A 23,238-nucleotide genomic window follows, 5' to 3' on the forward strand; every position below is an offset into this window, starting at 1 on the left:
AAGTTACCACAAACTGTTTTTTTTAATTTAGCTAAACTTGAAGCGTTTATGTCAGTGGATAATCATTTACTATTGCTCGCTCAGAAAAATCAACTTACTTTTAGTTCTGTGTACTCACAATGAAGTTGCTCTAACTCAGCAATCCTGAGCTGTACTTTTTTGAAGGCAACGAGTTTGCATAATTTCTTTAATTTGGGAACGAATGAGAACGAATTAAATTTACAGTGTAGGTGTAACAGAGTTAGAAAATAGCTTAATGAATTTCCTCAAAATTGATGTGCTTTGTGAATAGTTGGAGCCACCTGGTGGACAAATACCGCAACTGCAACTGTTAAGGTTCCAAATTGCTGCACAGCGCATGCCTCAGCAAAGGAAAATACTCCCAAGCTGGTGGTAGGTGCTTGTGAGCGACACTGTTGTCAATTGTGTATATGTATTAATGAAAACATTCTTATAGTGGTAATTGTCAACGTGTATTTTGATTGTAAGTAGTACTAGCATGTATCCTGAAAGTTACAGGCATTTTGATGCATGGGTAGTAACTTTATTCACGAGGAGCATTTTTAGTTAGCATGCTAAGCTAAGCTAATAGTCGTTAGCTAGTCGGGTGCTTTTTGACTTGCACTCAGCTCTAATATTTCTCTGTGTGATTGTAATTGTTCTAATTCTTTTTAACAGAACTGAATGTTGCAGTTGCTTTGCACACTGTTAATGACGACTGTGTGCTGTTTTCTCTGTACCAGGTAGGCGCTGTTAAGTATAAGTTTTAATCGATGCTGTTGTATAAGGAAAAAAATGATGAACAATGATGATTGTTTTATAATAGAAAAGCTGTTTTATATGTTATTGTTGTTGTTGGTTAGGAAAAAGGAGAAAAATAAATAAATAATACTGCTACTATACGATCACAGGTTTGGTTTCAGCTAGAACTTTTAAAAGAAAGACTTTGTTGATGTTGTGTTGTATAAATATATCTTAGTCATTTGTTAAGTGTTATGTTTGAAAAGGAAAATACTCCCAAGCTGGTGAACTGAATGTTGCAGTTGCTTTGCACACTGTTAATGACGACTGTGTGCTGTTTTCTCTGTACCAGTTGCCAGAATAAAGAGGGAGCCCAGAGTAAGGGCAAGTCCAGTGTTGCAGTGCCGTCCTTCCTACCTGGGCATATCACACCACTTGCACGATAGACTCACAGAACAGCAACAGCTACATAGGTTTATTATTGAAATGAATAACCATGTTGTTGTTCATATAGGCTAAGTTAGTCCTGTGTTAATCTATTCATCACATAGCATATTGATTTTTGATAATGGGTTAATCACTCCTTTTTATGCTCATTTTAGTTGCTGTTGGCTGCTGGTTGATAAGTAAATAACAAAGGCATGCTAGAGCAGCTCAAACTGTGAACATAGACGTTAACATGAGTTAACTTTTTACCAGTCCAGCCCTGAAGATAACGTAACCTACATGCTTGGCACGCCCGCTTGTTTAGTTCACAGCTAAAACAAGGCAAGTTTGTCACTTTTAAACAGCTGTGTGTTTGGTCCACGTGGCATTTAAACCAATTAGCAGCCCCAGGACAAAGACGAAAACCACACAAAACACTGAACCGTTTATTAATAGAGTGAAAATGATCAACTGGACAGCGGCTCTGCTCACTGGTGTTGCCTGTTTTGGGGGATACCTGATTGTGCTGGTGAAAAAGATCAACAGCCACCGAAAGGCAGAAGAAAAGATCAAGAGAGCCAGAAACAGGAGAGATGAGAGCTTGCAGCGGGCCGAGCAGGCGGTGCTCTGGTACAAAGAGTCGGTGAGAGTTCAGAGCTTTGAGCTGGTTAACTTTCTCTTTAGAAAGAAATCGTAACTAATTATGTGCTTTTAGTTCATTAATATATCAATTTACTGGCACTTTTTGAGGTCTCCATGCTTAGCATGAAAATTAAAGGTATGAGTGTGCAGACCGTTTAAGTGCAGTGAACTCACTGTTGTGTTTGAGAAAGTGTGTGAAGATGTGGAAAATTGGGCAAAGAAAGAATCCTGAATCTGTACATGGATGTGTTTCCGTCTCTTTGTTGCAGCCTTTAAAAGAAATAATAATAACATAATGATTCTGTGGGTCTGTGTCTTCTAGCATCCGACAACTGACTCTGCTCTGATCCTGACGCTCTCCCTGTCTGAGCTGACACAGCAGCTGAACAAAGGTTTACTGAGCCCCGAGGATGTGCTTTACTCTTACATGGAAAAGGTTCAATATCCAGCATGACACAAAGGTTCACCTAATGTAACATAATAAAACAAATTGTTCATAATAGATGAAATACACCAAAAGCTAATTTTTACAAGTAATGATTAAAATTACTCAGCCTTATTTCAGTGTTATTTATTTTTGACATTAGTCCTACTTATAAATCACTGCTTTTTAGTTCTTATTACACAGAATTGTGTCTTATTACAGTTAAAGTTTAGACACACTGGGTCATAATATTCATATAAGCAACACAGACTCATGTGTCACACAATACTTGTGTTTCCAACAAGAGTTTAATATTTTACAAAGATGATGTAATGATGATGATGATGTTTCCTTTCCAACAGACTCTGGCTGTAAACAAAAAGCTGAACTGCTGCACTGAAGTTTTGCTGGAGAGTTTGGACCAGCTGAAAACTGTTGGCTCCAACAAGGATGGTCTCTTGTACGGAGTTCCAGTTAGCATCAAGGAAAATCTTGCATTTAAGGTATTACAAAGGTTATGCAATGCAAATTTTAGTTACAGTTAAAGGATTTCCCATCAGTATTAGTAAGTATGTTATGTATAAGTATGGTATTCTTGAGCATTATAGCTCAGGTATTTGATGTAACATTATCATCTTCTGCTTTTTCCAACACAAGAATCATGACTGTTCTTGTGGTGTGATCATAAACCTGGACCAGCCTGCTGAGAAGGACAGTGTGCTTGTTCAAGTCCTAAAGAAACAAGGAGCTATTCCCTTTGTGAGAACCAACTTGCCTCAAGCCCTTTTAAAGTACATCTTTTACCAGTTAATCACATAAAAATCTACAGCACATTTAAAACTGTGTTCATGTATTAAGTTGCCTTTGTCCATTCCAAGTGTGCATAATATGAAAAGACTCATTAACTGTCTGTTCACAGCTATGACTGCAGTAATCCTATCTACGGGCAGACTGTGAACCCTCATAACCCCCAGAAGACCTCTGGAGGTTCATCTGGTGGGGAGGGGGCTCTCATCGGGGGAGGGGGCTCCCTGCTTGGTATAGGCACTGATATAGGTGGCAGTATCCGTATTCCTGCGTCCTTCTGTGGAATCTGTGGTTTCAAACCAACTGCAGGTCGACTCAGGTGGGTCTCATTCAGTCAGTTTCCTAGAAAGTTTTTACACATTACTGAGTAAAACTTTTATCTCTGTTAACACCTTTGGGAAATGATTAGTTTACAGGGGCTTCGTCCAGTTTATCGAGGGCAAAAGTCAGGTAAGAAACATACCTACTTTACATATAAAGTAAATGTAGTTACATAACCACTGTGTAGCAATATTTCACCAACACAAACTGTCTCAAATATTTGAGTCACTGCTTTATATTTTGTATGAAACTAGTGTCGTCATCTGCTGGACCCATGGCAAGAGATGTGGACAGCCTGGCTCTGTGCATGCAGGCACTTCTTTGTGACCACATGTTTTCTTTGGACCCCACTGTTCCACCATTACCTTTTAACATGGAGGTGTGTCCTGTACTGTGGGATTCATGAAATCTGCTAATGATTATTTTTTGGTTAAAAACTACAAATTAAGCCAGTACATAGTTGTCCTAATGCTTCACTTTATATTACTCTTACCTCACCTGTATTAATGTCCTGAGATACAGAATTAACTTTACAGGCTGTAATCTTAACCTTTGCAAACTGATTGTATTTAATTGACTCAGGAAATAAAAATGATTGACCCTTAGATATACAGAAGCTCCAGACCTCTAAGGATTGGTTATTTGGAAAACGATGGCTACACGCAACCATCTCCAAGCATGGCCCGAGGCGTCAGAGAGGTCAAAGCTCTGTTAGAGCAAGCAGGACACACAGTAAGAGACACACACACACACACACACACACACACACACACACACACACACTATGATCACTGTCAAGCCAAGTATGTGATATGAGTCATAGGTCATTAATCCTGTCATTTGTGCCTTTAGCTCGTCCCTTACTGTCCACTGAAGATGGATCAAGTTTTCCCTGAACTATTGATAAAGGGTGTATTAGCAGATGGAGCTACCACCCTGCTACAGAAACTGTGAGTTGTTCCATTAAATAAGTCAGTTAGTACCATTTGTCTTCTAAACTTAAATCATCTAACATTTAGAGATTTTGTTCCTTTTTAGTGCTAACCACTAAACATCACCATGTTGCCATTGTCTTCATGACAAACATGGGGTTGTGGTTCCTTTTGAAAGCATTACAGTAATTTTCAGTTCAGTGTCTCTGAACAGACTGTTTTCTTGTGTGCCAATGATCTCTTTCATTTTAGGAAAGGGGGACCTGTGGACCCTTGTCTGGAGCCTCAGGTTTTTCCTTACGGCTTTCCCAAGTGGTTGAAGAAAACCATTTCATTCTTGCTCAAACCTGTGGTGAGTCCTTGGTTTAACAGTTAACTTGACAGTTTAGTCTGATAAAACATTTATGATGATGCTGATTTTTTTTTTTTTTTGCAGTTTCCTCGTGTTTCTGCCAACTTTGGTGCTCTTTGTGGAGTTGGGTGAGAAAGTATTCTTGCAATTCTCCAAAAGTTGATTCTGTTCATGTGGACATGACATTTTCTGGGAGAAACATTTTGTCACTCATCCAAGTGACTTCTTCAGTCTCAGCTGACTGCAGGTTTCCCCAATCTTATAAACAGTACATTTGCATAATGACTGAAACCAGCCCACTGAAGGAACAATGGGCTGGGAGGAAAAAGTGGAAAAGAGGGCGTTGCTATCCTACCCTGGAACACCACCAAGCCATTGGTTCAGATATGTGGATGACACCTGGGTGAAAATCAAATCTCAGGACGTACTACATTTCATGGATCACATTAACTCGGTGGACCAACACATCAAATTCACCAGGGAGGATAGGAAAAGTGGCAGGTTAGCCTTCTCAGACTGTGAGATTTCCATCAGTAATGGGGGACATCTAAAAACTGACGTGTACCGTAAACCTACGCATACGGATCAGTATTTAAGGTTTGACTCTCATCATCCACTGGAGCATAAACTGGGTGTCATCAGGACGCTACAACACAGAGTGAACACCATCCTCACTGACACAGGGAGGCAGAAGAACAGCACATTAAGAAGGCCCTGAGTAAATGTGGTTATCCCAGCTGGACATTTGTCAAAGCTGGGAGGGCGCCAAAAGAAAGCTCCAGTCGATCCAGGAGAGAAGGACAACCGCTGTCCAAGTGAAAACCTGTAGTGATCCCATATGTGTCAGGAGTATCGGAGCAGTTGAGATGCATTTTTTCTAAACACTGGGTCTCTGTGACTTTTAAACCCCAAAACACGCTGCGCCAATAATTGGTCCACCCCAAGGATCGGGTCCCCCGACACAAACAGAGTAACATAGTGTACGCTGTTAAGTGCCAGGAGGATTGCCAGGATTTATACATCGGGGAAACCACACAACCTGTGGCGAAGCGGATGGCACAACACAGAAGAGCAACCTCATCAGGCCAGGACTCTGCAGTTTATTTACACCTACAGGCCAGTGGACACTCTTTCAATGATGAGGATGTACACATCCTGGACAGGGAAGAACGCTGGTTTGAGGGCGGAGTCAAGGAGGCCATTTACGTGAAAAGGGAAAGACCATCTCTGAATCGAGGAGGGGGCCTAAGGGTACATCTGTCACCATCTTACAATGCTGTGATTGCAGCCATTCCCCAACTCTCTGTGAATGGGACTCATGGACATTGATCAATGGTTGTTGATCAATGGTCATGAGAATTTCCATAATTAAGATTAAGGAACTGACCTCCCAGCCCATTGTTCCTTCAGTGGGCTGGTTTCAGTCATTATGCAAATGTACTGTTTATAAGATTGGGGAAACCTGCAGTCAGCTGAGACTGAAGAAGTCACCTGGATGAGTGACGAAACGTTTCTCCTACTGAAAACGCCACGTCCAGATGAACAGATTCAACTTTTGGAGATTTACTTACCTGGATGATTGAACATACAAGATATTCTTACAATTGTTCATTTGTGCTTGAATCTCAGTTTCTTTGTTACATTTCCATGTGCTAGGAATTATATCCTAACATTCTGCTTCATTTTTAGATCTGTTCCAGAGCTGTGGAAGCAACATGCTGCTGTTGAGGTACTGCCAGCTGATGATGCATGGTCATGTATGAAAGTCTGAAGATGAAATTGAGATTTCCTGTGTTTTCTTTAGGACTACATTCATGAGACAATAGCACATTGGAGGAGCTGCAAAATTGATGTGCTGCTGTGCCCTGTGATTGGACCAGCCTACAACTTCTTATACTGTGGCAAAATTGCAAGTATGGCAAACTGTGTATGACAGACAACTTAGTTTCTGTATAAATCACTTTGTTTTTAAAACACTGTAATCTCAGGACTTTAAAGATGTTTAAAGTGGGAAACATCAGTCACAAATTAAATCACAGATATTTTTACTTTAATAGTTTCTTATAGAGAGCTGTAAAATATAAAAAGCAAAAGACATAACCTGGATTAGAACATCTGGACAACGAGCAATGCAAAGGCATTATTGCATTAACTAAATTATATTTAAATTAAACATCAACTGCATTTTTAAAGGTTAAAAACAGTGTTTATATTTTTCTTTATCTATAATCTATTTTTCTTTTCTACACTTTCAGCTGCTGGCAGTTACACGATGCTCTACAATCTCCTGACCTTTCCTGCGGGTGTAGTCACTGTTTCCACAGTGACCGCAAAGGATGAGGAGGAACTCAAGCACTATAAGGGCTGTTATCAGGACATGTGGGACAAACTCTTCAAAGAGGTAGGCAACATGTACCAGTGAGGCAAGAGTGATTGAATACATAGGGGCAGATTTAGTAACACGCTGTGTCAGGCCAAAACTGGGTTTTTAGCATGAAAAAAGAATAAAATAGATTTTTGTAAAGAGAGTGCAGTAAGAAGACTGTGGTTAAGAGGTAGAAACTCCGAGCCTTTTGCAACTGTGCATGTCTGGAAGTGAAACTTTTGTCCACTGGTCAGTTTATTTGTAATACCAAACGAAGATGTGATTAAAAACATACATATTACCAAGAAGGGATGGGAATAGCATACGAAAGATATTACAGTTATGCAAATTAATTGTGTACTGTTTGGTCAAATGTTTGTACATTTTGGGGTCATTACTCAAAAAAAGTATTAATTAAACATATTACACAGAACACTTCTTAAATGTAATGCAGTAAATTACTTAATTACTCCCAGGTGAAACCAATTCATTACACAATTCGTTACATTACTTTTGCATTTTTCCGTGAAATGACCTGAAACACATTGTCTCACGAGCACCATTTAACAATATGAACCTGGTGCTACAGTCCCACACACCAACACTAATGAGGACACATGAAATCTTTGTCTTTGTATTTAGTTATGAGCAGTACAGACTTTACTGGCTTAACTAGAAGTACAGACACCTGGGTTAGAAACAAAAATACTAGAGTAAAGTTGAAGTACTGAAGCAATTAATTACTCAAGTAAAAGTGAAAAAGTACAGTCTCTGAAATTTTCTCAAAGAATGTAAGAAGTAGCTCCTTAAAGACAATTCTACTAACAATTTTTGTACTAAGTTAACTGAACCTTGTGCCATATTAATATAATAATAAAATATTAGCACATAATACAAAAATCATTCAAATTTAAATTCTAATTCCAATGAATGTACTTAGCTTGAATCTGTTATGTAGGACTGTGATGAAGGTCTTCTTCATTCCTTAACCATGTAAACATAGACAAGTGATTTTAATACAGTGGAACCCCGACGTACGAATACCCCATTTAACGAAAAATTCAAGTTACAAAGGCACTTAACGGCAATATTTCTGCCCATGTTACCGCAAAATGCCCGCGTAACGAAATCTGCTGGCTCTGATTGGCTGAGCCCAGAATGCCTACAATGCCCATAATGCCTTCCGAATTATGTGACAACCCCCTTGGCGTTCGTACTTGCGCTTCACTGTTCCACTTGAACGGTGTATTGTTGTTGCAGTTAGCAATTAGCCTAAAGCCCATCGTTCACCCAAAAGGCGCGATGGGTGCTTCGACTTACGAAAATTTTCGACTTAGGAAAGACCCTCGGGAACGAATTAATTTCGTAAGTCGGGGTTCCACTGTACTTTTATTTAAAAGAAAGGCACAAAGAAGGGTTTTGCTGATACAGTTTAATGTTTGCCTAGGAAAAGAAATTTCAATTAGATGAAACTTTAACTTTAATCCCTCGGGCGGGTTCCTCCGGTAAATTCGGTTTCCAATAGCACAGCACCGACAGAAGTTACAGAATGTGAGCAGAAATATACCATATTGTAGCGGGCCACGGCTGTTCGGGGATTTGTTGTTGACATTTATGTTCTGTCTTACAGTTATGTTTGTTTATGTTACCATGGTTATGGGTGACGCTCCCTCTGCGACTGTGTGTTTCCGGGTGAGAGAGCGCCATTTTGTGTTTTTTTTTTTATGTGGTTGCCGCGCTGAGGAGGGAGGTAGCGGCAGTGTTCGGGGCCGGTTATAAAATAAACGGGTGCTCCCAAAGAAACCTTTGTCTCCTCCGTGACTGAGCTCGCCACATTGGTGTCAGAAGTGGGATAGCTCACCCTCGCCGGAATGGAGAGAGACACTCAGAGGCTGGAGCAAGCGAGCGGCCATGTAAGTCCCCCGACGGGTCCCGACGGCGCGAGCGCACCGCGGCAGCGGTCCGTGGCGACCGACGCTAGGACAATGCTTCATGGGCTGCTTTTGTCGACCGACACGCCGGGCCCCCGACAGCGAGCAGTGATGCCTGCAACGCCAGCTAAGGTACCGAAATACAACGGGCTAACCCCGCTAGAGCCCTACCTCTCACAAGTACGGCTAGCTGCGAGGCATAATGGCTGGAGCGATGAAGAGGCTGCTACACACCTAGCGCTAGCATTGGAAGGAGATGCACTGCAGGTACTCCATGACCTAGCCCCGTCAGAGCAGCATGAGCTCCAGGCCCTCACCATAGCACTCGAGAGGCGATTTGGGCAGCGGCACTCCACTGATCAGAGCAGGGAGCAGCTGACCAACCGGAGCCGTAGGCCGGGGGAGAGCCTGGGCACCTTTGCAGCGGATGTGTTGCTGTATGCTCGTCGTGGCTACCCAGAGTTCCCAGCAGCAGCCCGTGAGGAGCTTAGCCTGCATGCTTTCCTGCGAGGACTTTTTCCAGAGCGACTACGCCAACACGTCCGCCTGGCCATGCCTCAAATTCTCCGTGAGGCGCTCCTTGAGGCTGAAAGGGCCGAGCTGGTGCTCACCTCACCACCTAACCAGCAGGTGCCCCCCCCCAAACTACCCTCAAATCAGAGCCGCAGACTACGACAGGGAGGGAGAGGTCCCGGAGGTATGCCAGCTGCAGCCCTCGGTGCCCTGGAGGCGTCCCCGTCGACCGACCGACCGCTGCTACCGGTGCGATGAGCCTGGCCATGTGGCGCGCGACTGCCTGGCGCCCGCCCCAAAGGCCAGAACTATGTGGCCTCAGGGGGATGAGAGGGGGAGCGGTACAGCGAGGGGACCACCGCTCCAGCTTCCTGCCCCCCTCCAAGAACGATGCACGGTGGCGGGCCTAGTCGGGCATCTCAAGGGACTCTACCTGAGCTGCTGTGTTGAGGACCAGCCCTGCCAGGCCCTGGTGGACACCGGGTCCACCATTTCCCTAATACGACCTGGTGTGTTTCCTGGAACATCCGGGCCGCTTGTGATGGGTTGGTCACCCACCGACACCCAGCTGATGACAGTGACGGGGGAGAGAACTGACATGCGGGGGAAGAAACCGTTGCGGATCCGAGTGAAGGATCTGGAGCTGGTGCACGACTTCTGGCTTGCTGACATCCAAGAACAGTGCATCATTGGCCTTGATCTGCTGACCCGCTGGGGGGCCTGCGTTGACACTGCGAAGCTGGCTATCACTCTTGGTACAGAGACTCCGGTTCGCTGCTTTTGACCGCACTGGAGGGCCAGAGACTGCAGGCAGACGCGGCTGGTTCAGCACACCATCAACACCGGCTCTGCTCAACCCATCTGTCTGCGCCCACGCCAGCTGCCCCTCGCGAAACGGCAGGGAGAGCGGGCCCAGGAGGCACGGGGCGTGGGTACTGCTCGGGCCACAGCCGGCGGAGGGGATGGCTCTCGTTGACCATGCAGCAGCTGAAGCAGGAGCAGGAGGCTGATGCGACGTTGGTTCAGGTGGGGGTCTGGCTGGAGGCAGCACGACGCCCAGGCTGGACAGGGGTGTCAGGACAGGGGCCCGAAGTGAAGGCCTATTACTCCCAGTACAACAACCTGGAGACCCACGACGGCCACCTGTACCGGAGACGGCGGGCCCCGGGCAGGGCAGAGATCTCCTGCAGCTGTTGGTGCCTCGGACGCTGCGGTCGCAGGTGCTCGAGCTCGTCCACGGCTCGGTGGGGGCCGGCCACTATGGGAATGCCAAAACTCTCCGCCATCTCAGGGGACAGTTCTACTGGCCTGGTTGTCGACGGGAAGTGGAACTTCGTGTGCACTGCTGTGACACCTGTACAGCACGGAAGGGCCCCACTCAACGCTTCACTGCCCCCCTACAGCAGCATCGGGTGGGGGCCCCGATGGAGAGAGTGGGAGGAGACGTCCTAGGGCCTTTCCCCGTCCCTGAGGCAGAGAACCGGCGCGTGTTGGTGGCCAGGGACTGCTACAGGAGGCTGAGGGAGCGGCGCCAGGCCCAGGTCAGTGCCGGAGTACGACAGAAAAGAGCCTGGAACACCAAATGCCGAGGGGGAGCTTTCGTGCCTGGCGACAAGGTTTGGGTGTACTGCCCGGTTCGCAAGAGAGGGGTGTCCCCCAGGCTGTGCGGTCACTGGCAAGGGCTGGCGGAGGTCGTGGGGCGGCTAACAGAAGTGGTGTACCGGATCCGCATGCCGGGTCCAGGACGCGTGGCGGTGTTGCACCAGGACAGGCTCTCACCGTACTGCCCGCCCGCTCCTGCAGCCGCCAGGGCAGGGGATGCTGGTGGCACCCCAGGTTCTCATCCAAGTGACTCTTCCCCTGCTGGTCCAGATCTGCCTGCGCGCCGAAGGAAGACACATGGACATTTGCAGGACTTTGTGTTGGGTAATGGGGTTGTCGGGGACGACTGACCCCTTAGGTGGGGGCTATGTAGCGGGCCAGGGCTGTTCAGGGATTTGTTGTTGACATTTATGTTCTGTCTTACAGTTATGTTTGTTTATGTTGCCATGGTTACGGGTGATGCTCCCTCTGCGACTGTGTGTTTCCGGGTGAGAGAGCGCCATTTTGTGTTTTTTTTATGTGGTTGCCGCGCTGAGGAGGGAGGTAGCGGCAGTGTTCGGGGCCGGTTATAAAATAAACGGGTGCTCCCAAAGAAACCTTTGTCTCCTCCGTGACTGAGCTCGCCACAATATATACAGGGGCGGATCTAGAGAAATTTTCTTAGGGTGGCATGAGGGTGGCAAAGCAATCAAATAGGGTGGCAAAATCAAAGCCTTTTTTTCCACACACATAATTAAAATGTGAGTTTTGATGTTATGTACTGTATAGCCTGTATAATAAATAAATATGTAGCCCAATAAGTATAAAATCCAGAAAGCTACCCAACATGAGGCGGTTCATTTGCAAACACAAGTCTAACTTAAGTTTCACACTGTTTTTTTGTTAGAAAACAATCACGTTGTTAGATGCTTAAATTACACAAAATGTCAGAAATCTGCACTGTCATTAACAAAAATTTAAACCTAATTTTTCTTGATTTGTTGGATTAACCCACTGAGGTCTGAAATACAACCGGCCATTTTTGACTCCTTTTGAGTTTACGTTTGTATATCATCCTCAAATTGTTTCATTTTATTTTTTCCCTTTGCCTTGTTTGGTATCATTCTTTTCAGCTCAACCTCACTTGTCTGAATTTAGTTGTTTTTTCACTGACATACTGCATTAGTATTACTGATCTGAAATCACACAAAGAACTTAAAATCCTGGTAGTATTTTTTTACTGTAAAAAAAACCAAAGACATGTTGAGTAAATTTTTATAACTTGAAATGCAAATATAAATTGTAACTTTTATAAACATATACAACTATTTATCTAAAAATGCAGCCAATACACCTGCCGTTTTTTTTTTTCATTTTGTACAACCATTTAAAAATATTAATAAAACTAAAATGAGAGAACAATCAGGTGTCACAAATGATGTGTGCCAGTAAAAAATGTTTTTCCACCAAAAGACAGGAGAACAGCACAGGGATAAACCTGCAGGCCTGACAACAGCAGGTGTATCACTCCGCTGGTTCTCTACTTGGTGACAGTGTTTACACTGCAAATGTGCCTTTGTGACATTCATTAGTGCCCTCACTGACACACAAAACAAAACAACAACTACACAACAGAACAACTACACAAGACAACACAACACACTATACACTCCACATTAAATGTCACAAATCTCCCACATCTAAAAACTCTCTCTCTCTCTCACTCGCTCGCTCTGTCTCGCTGCCGTTACCGTCACTCCCAAAACTCTCCCCTCTTCCTAAACAACCAAATCCCACGTGTTGACTGTTGTTTTTTAATTGGTCGACATGGTACATTTTTCCACCGATAGGAAAGAGGTGGCTTCTTTCCTTTCTTTACTGTTTTCGCGGTGTCTTTAGAAAAAGCTTTAAAAAAAAAACATACACAGAAAAAAACATGACGACAGTATTTAGAAAAAAGCGTGGCTTATCTATATTATCATAACTCTGGATTTACTGGGCTGTAATTAAAATTTAAAAACTTTGAAGTCCAAACTTTCAATATGGGCTGAAATAGAGACTCAGCGCGGCTGCAGCTTGTTGCTGTGTCAGCTTAAATCAGTCATGTGATTTGGAGATGCAGCGTGTTAGTGGACCACAGAGTAACACTCACTAATACACTCACCTTCCTTCCATTTCCAGAGTGTAACATCCAACCACCTGTGTAAAATCTGAAATTCCCATGGTGTTGTTCAAAATGTGCTCTGGCACAATCATAAGCATCGCTTGCTACTGAAAACAAGAAAAAAGCCGGTCCTACGGTCCTGCTATGGGCTGAATCATTTGTTAAAGGTGGAGGGGGGGAACACTCTGCAATATATTCAGTTTTAGCATTTATATCCACTGTTGACTGTAACTACGCTCAAAGTGTTAATGCTATCCTATTTTAATAAACAACACTGTCATATGCAAAACTGGGGTGGCACTTGGGGTGGCAAGGGATCATTTTAGGGTGGCACTTGCCACCCCATGCCACGCTTCTAGATCCGCCCCTGCATATATACACATATATAAATACAGAGACATATATAAATACAGAGTATACAAAAGGGACAAATAGAATAAATAGGAATAAGAATACAAGTGAATTGCACATTTCAAGTAGTGTGAGTCTATTGCACCGTTGGATATTAACAAAAAGTATCACACAGTGAAAAGGCACTACAGCTTAGTTGTTTCCCCCTCCTTTGTCCTCCTGTTTCCCCTCCCTCTCCCCTCCAGAGAGGAGTTAAACAGTTTGATGGCGTGTGGGACAAAGGAGTTTTTAAGTCTGTTGGTTCTTCACTTTGGGAGAAGCAACCTGTCACTGAACAGACTCCTCTGGTTTTTTATGGCCGTCTGCAGAGGATGCCCAGCATTGTCCATAATGTCCAGCAGTTTCTTTAGTGTCCTTTTCTCTGGCACTGATTAGTATGAAAAGTTTGGTTAAGCTGGTGGAAAACATCACTTTAACACTTACCTGACGTCTAACCTAATGGGTAGGAGAGGCTAAGTTAATATCGTGATGACAAGATTGTCTCACCTGTGTTTTCTCTTGATGGTGTGCCAGCCAAAGGAGCCCACAGGCATCTGGAGTGGCCTTAATAAATGAGTTAATAAATTATTAATAAATTAGTTTATTATAGATTGTAGTCGATAGGCCAAGCAGGAAATATTTTATGTAATAATTGTAATTATGGTAATTATGTCTACTGTATTCATTTAATGTTCATAAAGGTTATTAGATAAGATGTGTGTGTAGTTTCGTTTATTATGTAACCCCAGATAATGGCATGGCTTCAGGGCCAGTTGGCAGCAGTTTATAAAGGGCTGCCAGTTAACATCAGAGGCTGTTGCTGCAACCATGTCCCACCACTGGGCTACATTGTTTTATTTTGTGTTATGATTTGGTATTTTACCGTTGGTGGATAAACACGCGGTTGGTCTGCACCTCATCCCTGCCTCAAGCCTCCTATTTGAACCCAGCTGCTACGGACCATCCTACCAAGGACACATGCAGTGAAACACAATTTTAAAAAGTAAATAAATAAAATAAAAATAATGTCACGACTCGGCTGTAGTCGTGTGGAGGTGAGAAAGGAGGATCCAAAAGCAGACAGTGGCGGAGATGCAAGTGGGTTTATTTACAGTGCACAAAACCCAAGGTGTGGGCAGGACCGAACAAAAACCTAAACTGGGAAAACTAATACAAAAAGGAGGACATGGAGCGAGGAGCAGAGAGACACAGAGAAACACGGAATGATGTTGAATACACGGAAGGTTCACAGAGAAACACAGACGACGCGACGAGGAGCACAGGCAGACACACAGTATAAATACACACACCAGGTAATTAGGAAATGGTAAACAGGAGGGGACACAGCTGGAACTAATGAACATAACGAGACACAAATCTACAAAGTAAAACAGGAAACACACAGACTGTTTTACAACACAAAACTCGGGGACCCGAACAGAGCACAGAGGGAAGACACAGGTAGGGATGATGGAAACACAAAGAACAAATACAAAACAGAATAAACTAGAAACTAATAATAGAAACACAAAGCGCTGGGTCAGCGACCCAGGACCATGACAGTACCCCTCCCCCAAGGGCTGGCCCCCGACAACCCCAGAACACAAATGAACCACCAAGCCCGGACGGGTGGTGGGAGGCCCAGGATGGAGGGTCCGGACCAGGACCAAAACAGAGGCCTCAGAGTCCCAAGCAAAAATGTCCCTAACAAACATAGGGGAGCAGAGTCCAAAACAAAGTTCAGGTGGACGGCCGTGAAGAAGGCAGTGGCGGTGATAGAAGTCTGGAGGCCGGCCACGCGGAAGGCGGTGGCATGGAAACAGTTCTGGGGGCCGACCGTGTGGATGGCAACAGCATAGAAACAGTTCTGGGGGCCAACCGTGTGCACGGCAGCGGCGGCGGCCAAGCAAGTCCGGAGGCCGGCCACGCGGAAGGCAGTGGCGACGTTCAGGAGGTTGTCCACAGTGGCGACGATCCCCAACAAGCGGCCTGGCCAATGACCGACGATGCTGAGGCGGAAGTTGGGGACCTGAAGGCTGCGTGGCCCCCGCAGCACCAGGCAAGGCGGAGGCTGGACCAGACGAAGCTGAAACAGAGGCTGGACCTGACGAAGCTGAAGCAGAGGCCGGACCAGACGGAGCCGAAGCGGATGATGAGGCCGGACCAGGCGACGCTGAAGCTGAGGCTGGACCAGGCGTAGCTGAGGCCAGACCAGGCGAGGCAGGACCAGGCGGCAGCGTGGCAGCTGCGGAAGCCAGTGAAGCTGATGCTGACGCTGCAGGCGTGGATGAGGCTAATGATGATGAGGCTGGACCAGGCGAGGAAGAAGACACGGAGGCTGGACCAGGCAAAGGCGAAGCTGAAGCTGATGCAGAGGCCGGGCCAGGCGAAGCTGAATCTGAATCTGATGCAGCAGGCGACGATAAGGATGATGAAGCTGAAGCAGAGGCCGGGCCAGGCGAAGCTGAAGCTGATGCAGCAGGCGACAATGAGGATGATGAAGCTGCTGTGGCAGGCGAGGATGAGGATGATGAAGCTGATGCTGCCGGCGAGGGCGAAGACGCGGCTGAAGCTGGACCAGGCGAGGCTGAAGGCTCTGAAGCTGGACCAGATGAGAATGTCGCTGCAGGCGGTGGCGTGGAAGCCGGAGACGAAGATGCTGCAGGCGGCGGCATGGAAGCCGCAGGTGGTGGCGCCGCAGGTGGTGGCGCTGCAGGCGGCGGCGCTGCAGGCGGCGGCGTGGGAGCCGCAGGTGGTGGCGCTGCAGGCGATGGTGATAGCTGGATGGGCTCCTCAGTCCCCCCAGCGAAAGCAGCAGGCTGAAGCAGTTCCTGAGACCCTTCAGCGGGAGCTGCTGATGACGGTGAAGACTGGACGGGCTCCTCGGTCCCCCCAGCGAAAGCAGCAGGCTGAAGCGGTTCCTGAGCCCCCTCAGCGGAAGCTGCTGATGATGATGAAGGCTGGATGGGGTCCACGGTTCCCCCAGCGAAAGCAGGTTCAAAACCAGTAGGCACGGGTGCCTCTGGCACACATGATGAGCACTGCAGCTGCACAGAGCACTGACCCCGCTCAGGCAGTGACAGCCGCATGCAGTCCGTAGCTGGCGTCTTGGCCTCCAGGGGTCCAGAGTTCGCCGAGGGTTGCGACTCAGCCTCTGGGGAAGCCCTGGAGTGAGCAATAGTCTCTAATGCTGCCAGCTTTTGAGGAACAAGTTTGTCTCTCTGCTTAGAGTGAGCGCTCGGAAAACAGTCCAAAATGGGCGGTGTAGGCACAGCCTCTTGAAGAGGGGCGAGTGAAGACTGTGACTGAGCCATTAACTGAGCTACTGACTGAGCCATGGACTGAAATATGGGTTGTAGTGACTCTAGTGGTGAGGATAGCTGAGTAGCTGACTGAATGTGTGGCTGAACAGGTTGCACTGACAGAAGTGGAGCAGGTGAAGTAGGGAAATCACTAGGAGAACTGTCCCCCATCACAAAACACTCAGCCCCTGAGTACAAAGTCCCAAAGTCAGAAGCAACTCAATCAGTGTCCTGCACACACACCACAGCCGGACACACTGTAGTCCCAAACTCTGGTGGTGGGATGATGCGCCAACGGCGCGATTGTTGCTTCCTTGTGGAAGAGGAAGCGGGGTTGCCTGAAGGGAAGGAGGTAGAACTCCGTTGTGGCTGCTCCTGCTGCGGGGTGGGAACGTCAACCGCTCCCGTCAATACCACAGGAGTGAGAGGTGGTGTGGCTGGGTGATGACGGTGAGGGTAGCTTTTCTTCTTTAAAGGTGGCTCGAGTGATTTAGACACAAACCTCGGTGAAAAATGCTGCTGACGCCGAGAACACCAAGCGGCGAGTGCCTCCAGAAGGGCAGCTGAATCTTCCTGCCCTGGGCCGCCCATGCCAAACAGTTCAAAACACAAACTGGTTCTCAGAGCTGTTACTACTTGTTTTAATCCTTTAATGTCCAGAAAGGTTATGGTGAAGGTAGGGGATGACAAGAAGTTGTCAAAAAACACTACCTCTGGAAGCCTCTTGTAGTTATCCACGGCGTGAATTATGCGCCGGCAATAATCCCACAGCTGTGCGAGGTACTTTCCCTCTGAGGTAGAAGGGGAGTCCGCTGGATCCATTTTGTGGTCGCGTCGTACTGTCACGACTCGGCTGTAGTCGTGTGGAGGTGAGAAAGGAGGATCCAAAAGCAGACAGTGGCGGAGATGCAAGTGGGTTTATTTACAGTGCACAAAACCCAAGGTGTGGGCAGGACCGAACAAAAACCTAAACTGGGAAAACTAATTCCAAAAGGAGGACATGGAGCGAGGAGCAGAGAGACACAGAGAAACACGGAATGATGTTGAATACACGGAAGGTTCACAGAGAAACACAGACGATGCGACGAGGAGCACAGGCAGACACACAGTATAAATACACACACCAGGTAATTAGGAAATGGTAAACAGGAGGGGACACAGCTGGAACTAATGAACATAACGAGACACAAATCTACAAAGTAAAACAGGAAACACACAGACTGTTTTACAACACAAAACTCGGGGACCCAAACAGAGCACAGAGGGAAGACACAGGTAGGGATGATGGAAACACAAAGAACAAATACAAAACAGAATAAACTAGAAACTAATAATAGAAACACAAAGCGCTGGGTCAGCGACCCAGGACCATGACAGATAACTATTTTCTGGTGCCTACATTGTAGACGGTGACTTTGCCTCCACACCTAAACAGTAAAAAGAGTACAGTCAAGGGTTAACGTGAGCTTCAGCAGCTTGAGGAACAATAAGATCTGTGTAGTGGCTCAGCATAGAGAAAATAATCTTATAATCATTTCTAATGTGAGCTCCAATAAGTTTTTCTTAGTGTACATGCTGTGATCAGTGGGTCTGCTCCTCTTTGCGGATTTACACAGCTGAATTCAATAAGACTTCAGCAGTTTCACCAGCTATCGTTGCTTATTTACTGTGAATTTACCACATTAGTTCTTGCTAACCTGTTTATCCCGGCACTACCCTCATGATTCCTCCTCTTCTGTAGCTCTCAAGATTTCCAAAGTATCTTAAACACAGCATACGGACACCTCCTTCCGGCCAACTTTAACTCCCGAGCATAAACGCCAGGATGATACCGCTGAATCAAGAGTGACCAGTCCGCTCTGAAACTGTAAGATAAGATAAGATAAGATAACCTTTATTAGTCCCACATGTGGGAAATTTGTTTTGTCACAGCAGGAAGTGGACAGTGCAAAAGTAAGAAGTAGAAAGTACAGATATTTGTGTTAAGATGTAGTCAGTAAAAGTAAAAAGTTGTCAGAAAAAAAAAGTAGGTACTCAAGTAGAGTACAAATACCTGAAAATTCTACTTAGGTAAATTTTGTTATGAACACACAAAGCTGACAGCGCATAGCAAAGGTTCAAAACCTGCAGAAATAGACTTCTAACTGATCGCCACTGTGATTCTACTTTAGAAACATGAACCAGTAGAAACAGAGGCTGAAGTCTCACTGCTCATCAGTTTGATACCTGCTGATGTTAAGAGCCTGGCAGCTGGGCTGAGGTCAGCATTTACTCAGCTTTAACATTTCCAAGGAACTGAATTACAAAGACACTTAATGCTGAACTTGCTCAATGAACTCAGAGATGACCTGCAGCCTCTGATTTAAAGGAGTCACACAATGCCAGCAGCAACAAAACCTTTTCCAACTCTTCAATTTTGCAGCCTGTGCAATGGGGTTCAAAGAGAAATGGCCAAAAAATTGAGAGACAGGCAGAGAAACACTGACTTTGGACCCTATCCTCAAAAGAATCAGACATTGGTCTAAAAAATGTATTTACGCCGATAAACTTTGCACTTTGCATGCACTCAAACAATGCGTGAGATCGCAGATATACACATGCACAAACATACATGACTTCCCCATGAAACACCTATCTGCACTATTTGGGGACTGCGCCTTTTTGCCCTGTTTAGTAATCCTGGTATTTTGGACTCACTGTCAGGCTAGCTTTTCATGCAGCCACAGCATTTCAGGAGACCCCGATGTAAAGTCTAAAGTATAGATACATTTATTTTTTGATTTACTTGTAAATGTGCGTCAGTGTACTTTAATGTGGTTCAATCAGCTGCAGTAGCACACAGTAGCGGTTTTTGATACGGGCGACACGGGCGGTTGCCCGGGGCGGCATCACGGGCATCGGCAAAAAAAAAAAATGCTCATACTCATGCTGCCCTGATGTCATGCCAGCGCATATTGGGAATGGCATAGGCACCGATCGGTTTTCTATCGCCCATTTGCTGGGAGTAAGGGCGCCCTCCGTTTGCGAGGTGCGCCTTCTGCTAGCGGCACAGGGAGGAGAGGGCGGGGCGGCGGGGGATTCTCTGGCTGGCTGGAGCAGCATCTAATAACCAACTCGCAAAATAAAACAAAACAAAAACAAACCAACAAACACGAAAACACCAGACATTATGATACAGACTTATAATTTGCACCGATGTTTTTTCGAAATTCTGTTTGCGAAAAGTGAGCACGAGAGCCCTCGGTGCGCCTGCTCGCTGCTGAAGTCAAAGTAAACTTTATTGTCATCTCCGCTACATACAGTCCAGTATATAGAGAGACGAGACGACGAGGCTCCAGTTACAGCAGTGCAAGTAAACAATAAATATAAGAAGAGTAAGAAAATAAATATACACGTTAGGACTCGGGGTAAAGGGATCAATAACAATTTAAAATTTATAATTTACACTTTGATGATTTAAAGTCTCACACACAATCTGTCGAAAGGGGAGGGAGACCTGCTGCTTCCAAATAGAGCACATTTCATTCATAATGTTGTAAATCCAAGCCCATTATGTATTCATGATTTGAATACCTGGGTTGTGCGAAATCCCAGAAATAAACCCTAGACAAAGTGAATCTGTGAACTAAGGTGTAGGTCTGTTAGGTTATGTTGTGGTGATCCTCGGGTTGAGGGATGGGTGTTCATACTGGAGTGCAAAATTAAAACCAATGGAAGATGGACAAGAAAAGTTCAAAGCCATCAGGTGCATCAGGGTCACCAGAGGGAGTGTTCGCCCAGGGCGCCAAACAGGCTAGGACCGCCACTGGTAGCACATCTGTCCCGGGCTATGTAGAGCTCATCATTGGATGTTTCCTATTACTCCTCTGTGCATATTGTTGGACGTTAGCCTTCTTATGTTTCCTTAAAAAGTAGAGTCATTTCTGGATTTTCTCAAGAAATTTGTGATGACCATGATAGTCATGTGATACCAGGGAACCTACAGTATAGCTGTACCTACAGTATAGCCCACTCACATCCTGGGCCATCTGACCTCAGGAATTCACATGACAAGGTGGGGCCAGGTTTCACAATGAGCTCACCCGAAACCCTGGCTGATTAGGTCCCACACCCGCTTTCACACCTAGGCTCATGTGATTAGAGGATCACCAGGGGGTCCTTTGTCCCTCTTTGGGGGGATACTCCCACTGGGTTTAAATCTGGGACTCTCGGCCATTTGACCTTAGAACTGAAGAAGCTTCTCGGATGAGAGGTGAAACGTCTCCAAGCAACTTAAAGAAGTCCAGACGCTTTTCTTTGCAAATTCCTTTGACTACGATGACCTGGATGACTGAGAACCTTCACAGACATACAGTATAGCTCTTCATCTGCAATAATTTTCAAAAATATAAAGAATGTCCAATAAAGGCTGCAACTTCTCTGACGTGCCCAGTTTGTCCTTCAGCCAGCGGAATGTTTACTTCATGTCATTCCCCACATTCCCTGTGTCTTTCAACTGCTTGTTTCTAATTTTCCCTTAGTATCAGATATATATTGGTGTAGCTGCATTAAGGAACCATAAGGACATATCAAAAACAATTTCACCTTATGGAGGAGTTCAAGTATCTCGGGGTCTTGTTCGCGAGTGATGGGAGAAGGGAGCCGGAGATCGACAGACGGATTGGTGCTGCGGCTGCAGTGATGCGGACGCTGCACCGGTCCGTCGTGGTGAAGAGGGAGCTGAGTGTAAAAGCGAAGCTCTCAATTTACCGGTCGATCTACGTCCCTACCCTCACCTATGGCCACGAGCTGTGGGTAGTGACCGAAAGAACGAGATCGCGGATACAAGCAGCAGAAATGAGCTTCCTCCGAAGGGTGGCTGGCCTCTCCCTTAGAGATAGGGTGAGAAGTTCGGCCATCCGGGAGGGGCTCAGAGTAGAGCCGCTGCTCCTCCACATCGAAAGGAGCCAGTTGAGGTGGTTCGGGCATCTGACAAGGATGCCTCCTGGGCGCCTCCTGGGTGAGGTGTTCCGGGAATGTCCCACCGGGAGGAGGCCCCGGGGCAGACCCAGGACACGCTGGAGAGATTATATCTCTCGGCTGGCCTGGGAACGCCTTGGTGTTCCCCCGGATAAGCTGGAGGAGGTGGCTGGGGAGAGGGAGGTCTGGGCTTCTCTGCTTAGGCTGCTGCCCCCGCGACCCGGCCTCGGATAAAGCGGATGAAGATGGATGGATGGATATTATTATTAAAAAAAATTTTTTAAATAAAATGCCATTTTCTTTTTCTCTGGAATGTTATTAAAATATGATCATTACTCTGAACCTTCACTGCAGTTGTATTATTTTTGTGTTCAGGCAGTGGCCGGTGGCGAGGGTCTACCTGTGGCGGTCCAGTGTGTTGCTCTGCCGTGGCAGGATGAGCTCTGCCTGGGCTTCATGAAGGAAGTGGAACAACTGGTCAAAGAAAGCAAGAAGTAAAGCTGCTTTCTTTCTCACAGGAGAGGCTGCAGACTTCAGTGGAAACAAGTTAATTTGAATATATCCTGTAATAATGAGATCAATCAAGTCATAAATGGTGAAATATTCTCTGCACTACAAGCGTAATCTAGGCACTTTTTGTATTTTGGCTGTTTGCTAAAGGTTAAATAAATGTTGGTAAAATTATACATTTATGTTTTGTTTTGTTCTTATTTTTATGAAGGCAGGTCTTTTGTATTGTCTGTAATAAAACATGAAAAGGCACTTAAAGGTTGAACAAGAACTGGAATCTGTCATGGCTGCGGTGGCAGACGTGTGGTGTGTGTGAGAGAGGACCCCAACGCTGGCACTGGCTTGGACGTGAGCGAGCTTTATTTAAACGTTGGTGGCACAAATAGACACACGGCGAGCAAAAACAGAACCTAAAGATAACCTAAACTGGGAATGACTAACAAAACCAACCTAAACTGGCGACTCTGGGAGAAAACAGAGGGAAGAAACACAGACGGACAAGCGACGAACACGAGAAAACACACACTACAAATACACAGATGGGAACGAGGAAACTACACACAGGAGGGAGGCACAGCTGATTGACGAGACAAGACAGGAAATGCAAACTGAACACAGTGGCACAGACCTTCACAATAAAACAGGAAAAGCAGAACACAAGGAAGCCACCGAAGGTGGTCGCACTTTTCTCCTCCTCCTCCTCTCCCTTAGCTTTCCTGCTTAGCCTCTTGTGTCCTTGTCTAGTCTCGTGTTTTTTGTATTACTTTTCCCTGGAACACTCTCTCACAGTCTGTTCTCTAAAACCTAAAAGAGGAATTATGGATTTGATCAACTGGTCTCTGAATGCAACTGACACCCTTTTCTCAACGAGAAGTCTG

At 45.8% G+C, this 23,238-nt stretch overlaps 1 protein-coding gene and 1 long non-coding RNA gene across 3 annotated transcripts; one reads left to right on the forward strand and one right to left on the reverse strand.

Annotated features, from left to right (window-relative positions):
- Positions 1 to 1,003: 1,003 nt before the first annotated feature.
- LOC106097072 (vitamin D3 hydroxylase-associated protein) lies at positions 1,004 to 22,536 on the forward strand. Of its 2 annotated transcripts, none has more exons than XM_019351495.2 (15): positions 1,004 to 1,810; positions 2,132 to 2,245; positions 2,596 to 2,736; positions 2,891 to 3,024; positions 3,153 to 3,359; positions 3,450 to 3,490; positions 3,616 to 3,740; positions 3,968 to 4,093; positions 4,214 to 4,311; positions 4,546 to 4,645; positions 4,730 to 4,773; positions 6,335 to 6,374; positions 6,450 to 6,558; positions 6,901 to 7,046; positions 22,226 to 22,534. In XM_019351495.2, exons 1-15 carry the CDS (start codon positions 1,631 to 1,633, stop codon positions 22,346 to 22,348), a joined length of 1,728 nt encoding a protein of 575 aa, XP_019207040.1. In that variant the 5' UTR covers positions 1,004 to 1,630; the 3' UTR covers positions 22,349 to 22,534. The 2 variants fall into 2 exon arrangements, with proteins under 2 accessions (XP_019207040.1, XP_025759021.1); XM_025903236.1 differs by having other exon boundaries at positions 1,669 to 1,810; positions 2,132 to 2,270; positions 22,226 to 22,536.
- LOC112843907 (uncharacterized) lies at positions 13,944 to 18,809 on the reverse strand. The gene is made up of 3 exons (XR_003216459.1): positions 18,589 to 18,809; positions 14,473 to 14,554; positions 13,944 to 14,153 (listed from the first exon to the last, which is right to left on the reverse strand). It is a non-coding gene; the product is annotated as an uncharacterized LOC112843907 (long non-coding RNA).
- Positions 22,537 to 23,238: the final 702 nt, after the last annotated feature.

This window comes from Oreochromis niloticus, linkage group LG23 (assembly GCF_001858045.2).
Source record: "Oreochromis niloticus isolate F11D_XX linkage group LG23, O_niloticus_UMD_NMBU, whole genome shotgun sequence".
Taxonomy (NCBI): domain Eukaryota; kingdom Metazoa; phylum Chordata; class Actinopteri; order Cichliformes; family Cichlidae; genus Oreochromis; species Oreochromis niloticus.